Raw genomic sequence first — 11771 nt, 5'->3', positions numbered from 1 at the left:
ATCTATCTTTGATAAATAGGTTCGGTAAAATTTAAGTGAATTCATCCCCATAGCTTATTTGCCTGGAGTCATTTCCCTATGTCGTTTCACTATTAAGGTTATATATTAATTCACAATTCTTATACCATGTAATACGATGTCTTCGTTTAATATTAGGCCAAACGTTCACTTGAGCTAATAATTTTACATATGCGATAAGTAAATATTGATGTCCCAATTTTTTTTTTCATTAAATTTCTCTAAGGCAAGTTGACTGCGCCATGATCTAACAGTGAAATTATTCATAATTTTAAATGTTTTATTTAAATATCTACATTAACTTTTTAATTCTATTCACTATATTAAATGATGTTATGAGGGAGCAATAGGTAAGATTATTCACAGAAATTATATTGTTTATATTTGGAGGTTTTGCATTGTAAATTGAAATAAATTTAGCCAGATTAGAGTGTAATATATTTTCAGGTTGACAGTTAGTTACCTATTAATTGTTTAGTACAATCACTAATAAACTTAAATCCTTGCATATGGAATGGTAGGATCTCATTGGAATATTTGTTTTATCTTATAAATTATATCAGATTCAGAGTCAAACCTAATATCATTATTGTGGAAATTCATTTTTATTTGCAACGATATATAAAGATTTCAAAATGCGTCGTTCACCTGGTATATAATTTTAAAAAAATTTAAAGAATGTCTTTCCATAATAACGTTTTAGAAGTCTGTTTATAACTAGCTCACACCTGAGTCATTTTTAGCATGCTAATTAGATGGAATATTTTTATGAAAATAGCGTTTGAAAAAATTAAGAGGAATTAAATGTTTTTGTTGTATTCTGGGACACAGAATGTTTGGATGAGAATTTGTTAGACAATAATGTTTTTGATGAAGAAGCACTTTAAAATTCACGAGAATATTCTTGACCACAACAAGCATTTTTGGTAAAATAAAGATAAATCAAATCGCAATGATCAAAAATGTAATCTAATACAGAAAAAAACACGTTTCTTACATACAAAATAATTGTAATTAAGAATAAAATGTTTTTGAAAGGTAATATAAAAAAAAAACTTCAATTTAGATTAGAATGACCTTTTAAAGTAAAATGAAACATAACAATTGTTTTGAACATAAAATGCTATATTTTTTAACAGTTTAAATAAGTTAAATATATATGTACAGAATAACATATCATTATTAGAAATGTACTATAATCACGCAAATCGAACACAATGACAATATATCGATAACTGGGAAAATTAGAATAGGATATAAAATTGCCTCGGACTACCAAAAAATATTATTAAAATTATAATTTTATTTTATTTATATATTTATGATATATTTGAATATAACTTGATTAGATAGAATTTATATTTTTTAAATAATTTCAATAATGGATTGTCAAATTGTCAATTAGTTATCAACAGATGATTAATAATTAAGAAAAGAAAATAATAAAAGTGTATTTCAAACCAGGCACGAAAATCCGAAACCTCAATATTTTGCTGAGCCAAAACCCTTTTTTAAAATTTAGGGTTCCAGTAAACTTTCATTTTTATTTTAAATTATGGTTCCACATCAATTCGGCGCAGAAAACTCGGCGCGGCGTCACTTCGGCGCATCGTCAATTCAGCGCGGCGACATCTCGGCGCAACGTCAATTCGGCGCGGCGTCAATTCAGCGCGGCGACAACTCGGCGCAATGTCAATTCAGCGCAACGTCAATTCGGCGCGTATCTAATACAGTTGCAATTTAATATAAATTTATTAGCATAAAAAAAAGGATGATTAAATAGAAATGATTTTGAATGTTGGTCATATTAATTATTTCTTCGTATTTTTTTTTACAAAAATTTAAATTTTATTTACTAAATGTGTAATACTGCGCACAAATTGAGCGTTTCAAACGCAAATAATGCATTTCGAATGACCTCGTGCAAATTGGTAAAATTACAGTTTGGCGTTAGCAACCATTTTAAAAAACGCAAATAGGTTTGCTTTTTCATTACTTTTTAGTATTATTCGCTGTGTAATATTATATAAAATTTAATATAAATATCTTTACTTATAATCCTAAAAAGGAATATTTAGAAATTAAAGAAATAAGAACGCAGACGACAATATAATTTTCAAAAGACAAATCCTTTTTTTAAAGAACTTATTTAAAATGTTGCCTTTGCAACGCAGCGTTTGAAACGCTCAATTTGTGCGCACTATAATATCAATAAAATAGATTAACAACCAATATTTATACCGATTTCCTTGCTGGACCAATTTACCACATTATAAGGTAGGGGAGACTGGGGTTAGTCGGACCGATTTTTATAAAATTGGCTATAGTTCCTGGTTTTTTAGATAATATAAAAATATATATGATTAGATACCTAAAACTATACTCTATAAAGGTTCCTTATAAAAAATTTTAAGAATATTATCATTTTTTTTTTGAATTTTACTTTTTGTAAAAGAACAATTTTGTCCAACACCCCAATAGCGGGTAAATTAAGGCAAGTTATATATAAAAATTGAAACTTAATTTTGGTTAATTAAATAAACATTTTGTATTTTTTTCATTATTAACTGCCATAATTGACGTGTATGGTTTAGCAAGCCCTGCTAACTCTAAATTTCTGGATATAATAAATACTCATAAAACTTTCCCAAATTATAAAAACTTCATCAATATTTTATTTCTTAAATAAAATTTTTAATAATTATTTCAAAAGATTTTTTGTCTATAGACGTAAACTAATAAAAACTATATTATGATAAAATTTTAACCTTCTGGTGTATTTAATTTTAAGATGAGATTAAGTGGTTTGCCAAGCCCCGGTACCTAACCCCAGTCTCCTCTACCTTATAATGTGGTAAATTGGTCCAGCAAGGAAATCGGTATAAATATTGGTTGTTAATTTTTTTTATTGATATTACACGTTTAGTAAATAAAATTGAGATTTTTGTAAAAAAAAATACGAAGAAATAATTAATATGACCAACATTCAAAATCATTTCTATTTAATCATCCTTTTTTTATACTAATAAATTTATAATAAATTGCAACTGTATTAGATACGCGCCGAATTGACGCCGCGCCGAATTGACGTTGCGCTGAATTGATGTTGCGCCGAATTGACGTTGCGCCGAGATGTCGCCGCGCTGAATTGACGTTGCGCCGAGTTGTCGCCGCGCTGAATTGACGATGCGCCGAATTGACGCCGCGCCAAGTTTTCTGCGCCGAATTTTCCGCGCCGAATTCACGTGATACCTTAAATTATACGTTAAAAATAATTTAATATAAAAAGACATGTTAATTTACGATTTTTATTTATAAAAGTTTCCTATTTAAAACAATGGTTTTTTCATTTAAAACAATTGTTTTTTTTTTCAATTTAAAAAAAAACATTTTTTGATCATTTTTTTCGTGGAATCATTTTTTTTTGTATTTCCGCTACCGACGATTGACTTTTGGATTGGCAAGTGCACCTATCCAGAGATGTATGGATTAGTTGTTAAAAAAATTGTCAAGTGACAGGTGTCTACTCAGACGACATAATTATTTCTGGTCATTACGATGATGAGCACTTAAATAATTTGAGAATCGTGTTAGACTGATTTGCAGAGACGGCAGGTCTCTATGGCGAAATTTTGGATAGTAAAAAATTTTTATAACAAAAATCGGTTTAATTCTTAGGTGTAATTATTGATAAATTTGGTATAAATCCAAATCTAGAATAGATTGAAAGCTATCCTAAATGCTACCAAAACCTAAAAATATACAACAACTTAGATCTTTTCTAAGACCCGTGAGTTAACATGAACGTTTTATTCGTAAATCTAGATTGTAAAGCGGCGCTATCGCAAGATTAACGAGCGTAAAAGTACCTTGGCGGTGGACGAAAGATGAATGTCTTCCGAGGAAACATTAATTCCTTATAACGCGCAGTTGCCTATAATTTTGGAATGCGACGCATCTGATTCAGGATTAGGGGCTGTGCTGTTACATCAAATAGTAGATAGAAGGACAAAACCTATTTCGTTCACATCACGTACTCTATTAGAATCAGAGAAACAGTGCGCTCTCCGATTGATAAAGAAGCTCGAGCACTTTTATTTGGCATTTAAAAATTTCATTCATGGATTTATGGTAGAAAATATTTTTACTTCGAACTAATCATAAACCATTAGAGTGATTATTTGGAGAGAAAACGCGTTTGGGAGCGAATTCATATTAATTTTGCTGGACCAGTAGATTCGCGATATTGGCTAATTGGTGACGATTCCTACTCCAAATAGTTAGAAGTTGATCTAATGCAGAATGCCTCTGCTGATGCTATGATAAAACGATTAAAAAAATGGTTTGCTAGGTTTGGAATATCTAAGTACATTGTGTCAAACAATAGACCACAATTTTTATCTGGGGAATTCCGTAGGTATTGTGATTTAAATAACATACGTCATATAAGTTCGGCACCCTATCTTCTAAAAACTAATGGATTAGTTGAAAGTACAGTACGAACTTTGAAAGGTCGGTATTATGCAACGAGAGATTCAATTAGCGATCTCGAAGAAGTTATGACACAGGTTTTAACAACCTACCGACTGGGAGAGCGTAGCTCCACAGGGAGATCTCCTGCCAAAATTATGCTTGGTAGGCTCCGACCAAATGCTGAACACGAAATAGTAAAGGCCAATTATAGACAAAGCCATCTTCATAATTTACATTCAAAAGAAAGAGAATTCGAAATCTCACAACCTGTGTGGTTAAATAATGAAAATACCAATGGTTGGAGAGAGAGAGAGAGAGTAATTAAAGAAAGAATAGGACTTTATTTTTTATAATGTTGAAACTTCCGAGAATACATTGCGAAGGCATGCAGATCAGCTAAAAAATCGTTTAGTTATTCCAAACCATGAAAGTTCTTCGGAAGTTACAGAAACGGTTGTGCCAGTGAATGAAGCAAATACAAATACCACATTACGTTGTTCTTCAAGAAACCGTAAACCTACAAAGAGGTTTATTGAGGAAATCAAACTATGTAATAAATTAATAAAATATTATTTATAGATATTATATATAAAAAAAATTAGAATGAAACATTCGAAAATTAATTAATAAATTCGATATGATTATTTTGAAATAAAAAAATGACTAAAAAGTTGTAGTCTTTTATTATAATATAGAAATTAAAATTAGTTATTGAATTTGGTTATATAGAAATTAATTTAGTTATTGAATTGGGTGTCTCCACATATTAAACAGTATATATTATATTATATGTATATCTTTTTAATTTTAATCATAATTTTTCTATATTTGTGAATATAAAATAGATACGACTATGATGATTTATGATAAATATATATTTAAATTACTTTTATACAATGTTGATTAATATTTAAAAAATAAAATAAGAGAGCATAGTATTAACGCCATCTATTTTCTAAATGTTTATTTAATAATTAACCAAGATAATTTATTATACCATTATATATTATATGATTTCAACATTATATATTTTCTGTAATTTTTATTTTCCAAATTCTTAATATAATTATTTATATTAGAAAAAAATATTGTATTTAATTAGCCAATAATTTAGTTCAAATTTTTCTATTTTAAAATTTTAACAGGTATAAAATAGATTCTCAAGTTCTTTGTTTCTTTCTATCTTTTATAAGGTTTTCTACGAATTCTATACTTCCGGAAAAGTTAGAATTGGATTATTGAAATTTTAAAAAAAATAACTTCGAATTCCCCATTGTGGGAAAGTATAAAATGAGACAGTTGAAAATGTCGATTGTTTATTTTTTGTAATTTCTCTTCATGTTTTGTTTAAAAGTATATACAGGACATCTTTATTTTCATCATTTAAAAGATTCTCCATAGATTTTTTTATTTTAGTTAATAATGAAATATAGGTATACTTTCACGGTTCTGAATGAAAACCCGAATCCTTGGATATTTTACCAAACCCTCAAAACCAGAACTCTTCTTAAAATTTTGGTTCAATGTTCAATTGATTTCTTATATTTTTTTTTAAAATATTAAACTTTTATTTATTTTAATAAATATATATTTAAAATAAAATATATAAAACTGTATTAAAAATTTAAATATAAAGATAACCTATAAATTATATAATGTTCATTTATACAGGAATCTATTGTTTATTAGAAATTATTAAATTAAAAGCAAGACTAAAGATAAAATCACAAAGGAAAATTCATTATTATGTGATGCGCTGTCTATGTTAAGGGATAAAAAATTGAATACTTTAATATTAACATCTCGATTTTCGAAAAATATCACGATATTTCCCTTATAAAATTATGTTGAAAAACATTAAGAATAATACTTTTAATGACAAATTATTTTTATGGTAATTGCTAAAATTGTAGTAGGGGAGACCGGGGTAAAACGATAGACATTTTGCATATTTACCTAAAAAATTTTAACAAGAGTCAAACACAACAAATTATAAATCAATGTATAGCCCATCCCTCATCTACAAGATAAAAAAGTGTAGCCCTCTACCTATAATATTTTAGGAGCTATGATTAGTTATGTCAAACTACTCATTTTCGCCATTTTACCCTAGATACCTGGTAAAGTGGATAAGCACTGGGGTAAAGTGGTTAAAATATATATTTGACATATATTTATCTTTTTATTTAACAAATATTACAAATTTAAGATATAGTTATGATTTTTATTTACAAACTAATCAATACAATAAGGACATGTAAAGTATTTATCACAATTATCACATTTAGAATGCGCCCATTCAAGGCACATTGTACATTTTAACCATTCATCGCCCTCGCGACTATTTTTATAGTTTTTATTGCAAATAACTCATAAACAATTCTATTTTTGATATCTTTTTTCTTCTCTGAATAAATAATTTCAAATTTCAATATTAATTTGGTAACTTTATTAGTAATGCTCAATTGAAATACATAATATATTTATTAATTAATACTCAATTCAAATACAAACAATGTAATTTAATTATGTTTAGGCGTTAATCCCATAAATGACCTATGCTTCTAGTATGTAATCACACTATCTAGATTCTTCTTCATTTGTAAATATTTATTTATGATCTGAACTTTAAATACCATTTTATATCTTCTTCTCAATGTTGTATAAGGTATTTTATATTTTTTAGCAGACAAATTCAATGAAGTGTTATTGTTATTTTATATTTTATGGCTTCATTCTAATATACTCACATCTCTGAATATGGTTTTTCTTTTATAATTTCTCATTATTTGATTGATACAATAAAAATTATAATGAATGAAAGAAAGAAAAATTTAATGTGAATAATTACATATTTTAACCGCTTTACCCTACAACAGCTTTACCCCAAGGTGACATATATTATAAATATTGTTACTGCGTGACTTCTATTACAGCTATAGATGTCAGATAAATTTTATTTTATAGCTAATACATTGAGGAACATGTGTGCCAAATTTTGAATCCTGAGGATATGTACATTTACAAGCATAATATACTAGAGAATGATTTTTATAATTTTTGTGTAAAAAACAGTTTTTTGACAAAATATATAAAACCAGGTAAGTTTTTTAAAAGATGAACATAGGTAAGAAATTAGATATAAAAATACGTCTTCACACCAAATTTAAAAACTTCGTGTTCTCAAGCATTAAAAAGTTATTCGCGTTAACTTTCTTACCCCGTCAATCGCTTTACCCCGGTTTCCCCTAAAATATATTTTATTTAAAAAAAATGGAGGTTTCTCGGGGTTTATTTTACTAAATTTTTGAAAGCGTCGTTGAATGCAAATCAGCAGGGCCCGCTATTTTTGTAACCCGTATAGTAATTGTTCTCATGTTAAAAACTACCATATATTTTCTAATTTTTTTTTTGAAATATTAAATCATAAAAAATATATACGTTTCCTTATTTTATGATCCAGATTGATGTTATTCGAATATACGTTATTTTTAAAAAGAAAGGATAAACCAAAATGGCGTCCCCAGCTGTTTTTGATTGATGTACACCTTTAATAAATGTATCCTCACTCTAGGTATTATCATATGTCATTGCCCTGAACACGGTTCAGAGATACTTTACTTAATTAGAAATACTTATTTTTTTAGAAGGAAGGGTTAACAGAACGGGCTTATTTTTAAGATAATTTAAATCTAATTTTGGCTCCATTTATAAATTTAATTGATCAACACTACTAAGGGGAAAATTAACGCAATTTTAGGTAAAAAATTAATAGTTGTATTAGAATTTGTTTTTAAAATTTTTTTTACTTTTTTATATCAAAATCAATTTAAGTAAAAATAAATTAATTTTTTGCTCTCTAACCCTAAGATAAATACTGTGCTCAAAAAGTACAGAATTAGTTTCTCCAGTTAGAGGCAATCAGGTCGCTACAATTGATCGTCAAGATCGGATCAGGGAACAAGGCCGGAAGGCTAGATGGTGAAGAGGGGATTATAGAGAAGAAATCCAGATGTAGGGCCACCTCTTGGATTAAAAAGAATATTTTTTTTTTGTGTTTTACTGAAATGGATCAGGATTATGGTAATATTTAAAAAATTATTGATTACTAAGATAATATTAGCCTCCAAAGTTATAATTTTCTCTTTTTTTTGTTACAAAAGCAAAATGAACCCAGAATAAGGAATATAAAAAAAATTCAGAATAATAATGATCTCCCATGGTAAAATCTTTAGAAAATAACAACAACTTGTGTTTATATTTACCGAACATCCAAGAAGTGTCAAGCCCAAATATTGAACAAGTTCAAAAAAAAATTTTTAGGTTTCGATTAAATATTATAAATTTTTTATATATATAATAATCATGTGACGTGCAGGCCCAGCCCTAAGCCACGGGTACACTTTAAAAAAAAATATTTAGGCCAAGTCAGATATATTCTAAATCGCCTTTATTAACTATAAAATTAAAAACAAATGTAATAAATTTTTAAAAAAAAATTATGACCGGGGCTAAAATCATATAACCCGGGCCAGTCAAAACAGATTTTTTTTTAAAAAACAAACTATAAACCGGGCTGCATAAATGGTGCCTGTAGAGGTCACCGATAATAATATATCTCGTTCGACAATAATAACTGTAGTACAAGATATAATAATTTTCTTAGCTAAAATAATATATTGCAATCTACCGGGGTCAAAAGATACGGGGTAGGAGCAACTTACTTTCATAATTAAAATTTTGAGGATAGTCACAGCACGCTTCCACTAAATTATCATTTTTTTATCAGCTATATCGGCTGCAGCAAAGCAAATTTATTGAAAAACTGATAGTTTTTGTAATAGTTACTTTAACAAAAAAAAGATTATTAACAAAATAATCGATATTAGTTTAATATTGAACATGTTTTACTGTTAACGAGCTTTAAAAATATTACCATATTGTATATAATATAACGATTTTTGTACCCCACTAATTTAACCTATACACTATTAGTTTTAAAAAAAAAATCATATATAATTTACTAAAGGGTGTAAAAAAAATATGATCTTTTTTATTCGGGAGAATTTTTCTTACTATTGTATCACCTTGTATGAGTATTGTCTTTGTAAGTCCAAAGATTAACCATGGAAGGACTATTAAATTATCCTATAACTATTTGTAGATCCTAAGATTAACCACAGAACCACTTAATCGACCTGTGTCACATTTTGTATTTACATATTCCATAATTATAAAAATGATCCACTTTGATCAGGTATCAGAGTAATGCCACTGACTTGTCTAGTTAGACAGCTGCTAACTCAATATTTTTGGTCCAGAAACATTTTGCCTAAGCCTTGAGATTTCGCCAATAGATATCCAAATCTAGTTCCAGCTGTGAGCAAAATCATCAGGCTTGCTTAATTATTTTTCAAGATAAAATATTGAGTTAGCCGTTATTAAAAATAGACTCAAAATGGAGGTTTAACCACTGACTGTCCTTTTCCTAATTTTTTTGACATGGTCAAACCTACTATAACGAATTGAAATTACCTTAGTTTCTTCTTTATACGAATCAAGCTGCATTAATGGCAAAGGATACGATAGTGAAGAATATTAAAAAGTATGATACTAGGTAAATAACAAGGTCATGTGAAATATTTAAAAAAAAATCATTGAACAAAGATTAAAAGTAATCTAATTGTCTACATCATGATTTTTCTTTAATAACATTAAGCTTCAGTATATATATATACAAATATAAAATTCTTCACAGATATTAAAAAAAAAATATTTAAATTTTAGGTCATACACAATAATTCTTTATAAGGTTTTATACATTTATTTTGTGTCTAAATGCATCTGACACCAAACAAGTAATCCCAATATTTGGCATTGTAAACATTTCCCCTCTTGGATAAAACGTAATTGCGCTTTTTGCTGCTCCAAAAGTGTCTTCTTGAATCATTTTCTGATGATGATGGATCTGTATCATTGAACACCAATTTCATGGTATAATTATGGGCCTTGAGGTCTTCCACAATTTGAAATCGATTCGAGTTAACTAGGTAATTGCTTTTGAATTTGACTTGACTCAAGTTATTATGATATATAAAATTTTTGGAAGGATGATGTGTAATTTGATTTTGCTTGAATAATCCTAATGTTTCTATGATAAATTGTTTTTTATTTGGATCTGACCACATGTTTAAGACCATTTTTCTGCTTGTAAGAAAAGCTGCACTCGTAGTTACGACAGCTTTATTATTTTTTTAAATAAAAATATTTGTATAATGATCCCTATAATTTTGTTAGATTAGAAAAAATTATTGAAGATAATTAATTAAAATATTAATAAATATGCATCAGGCCTAATATTCCAAGCCCAGCTCAATATCCTGCCTGGCCCAAACTGTAACAAAATAAATATTTATTTGTACTAAAAAGCCCAAATAAAAATTATAATTGTCTACTCAACCTCATCTGAGTAATGTTTTTTATAATAGTAAAAAAAAATATACTATAGATAAAAAATATCAGTGTTTGTTTCTAGCAAAAATTTAAAAATATATCAATATATTTGACAAAATGTAATGACATCATATTTAAAAATTTAAATCCAACCCAGCCTGAAATTTGTAGATTCCTAAAATATATTGAATTTAATATAATATTTAATATTACCAAATGAAAACAAAAAGTAGTCAAATCTATTCCAATATACATGATCACCAGAAAAATGAAATTTTTTGCCTATTTTGGATAAAATATTGAATTTATTTAAGATTGATGTTGGCTGTGGTAGGATTTCTTCTGTTTTGACATCATCATTGTAAAGAGTATCAAAATCAATGTCTTTCAACGGATCTTTATATTTACAATATAATAAAATAGTAATTATCCCTAGTTGTGAGAACACTACTGTTCTATACATCTTTTTGAGGTAAGGATGTTTCAATGAATACAATAATACATTATTTGCTTTGTTATTAAACAATTCTGTAGTAGAATAAAATGCTCTTCTTCTAAACAAGACAAAAGGTTTGAGGAGCAATAATTTTGTTAATACCATTTTGTATATTATAATTAATTTGAGGTTAATTAAAAATATTTGTTTTTTTATTATTTATTCATCTTCATTAGTAGTTGTTAGTATATTGAGTTCTTTAAGGTCAATTCCCTTCTTTATTATTTCTTCATCTAAACATTTCTAAATATAAATATATATATACCTCATAATAATTATGTCTAATTACTTTATATTCTTTAAAAATTGAAGCACAGGTATCTTCGGTTTG

At 27.6% G+C, this 11771-nt stretch overlaps 2 protein-coding genes across 2 annotated transcripts; one reads left to right on the top strand and one right to left on the bottom strand.

Moving 5' to 3' along the window:
• Positions 1 to 4313: 4313 nt before the first annotated feature.
• On the top strand, positions 4314 to 5358 carry LOC135930928 (uncharacterized). The gene is made up of 3 exons (XM_065467731.1): positions 4314 to 4808; positions 4861 to 5018; positions 5337 to 5358. The coding sequence occupies exons 1-3, from the start codon at positions 4314 to 4316 to the stop codon at positions 5356 to 5358; spliced, it is 675 nt and encodes a 224-aa protein (XP_065323803.1).
• Positions 5359 to 10192: 4834 nt separating this feature from the next.
• Positions 10193 to 11598, bottom strand: LOC135932001 (uncharacterized). Its single transcript, XM_065469329.1, has 2 exons — positions 11158 to 11598; positions 10193 to 10732 (listed from the first exon to the last, which is right to left on the bottom strand). Exons 1-2 carry the CDS (start codon positions 11543 to 11545, stop codon positions 10326 to 10328), a joined length of 795 nt encoding a protein of 264 aa, XP_065325401.1. The 5' UTR covers positions 11546 to 11598; the 3' UTR covers positions 10193 to 10325.
• Between the last annotated feature and the right edge of the window lie 173 nt (positions 11599 to 11771).

The sequence above is a fragment of the Gordionus sp. m RMFG-2023 genome, chromosome 1 (assembly GCF_954871325.1).
Source record: "Gordionus sp. m RMFG-2023 chromosome 1, tfGorSpeb1-WG-v2, whole genome shotgun sequence".
Lineage (NCBI taxonomy): Eukaryota > Metazoa > Nematomorpha > Gordioida > Chordodea > Parachordodidae > Gordionus > Gordionus sp. m RMFG-2023.
The sequence above is the reverse complement of the archived record's forward strand: the minus strand, read 5'-3'. Positions and strand labels throughout refer to the sequence as shown.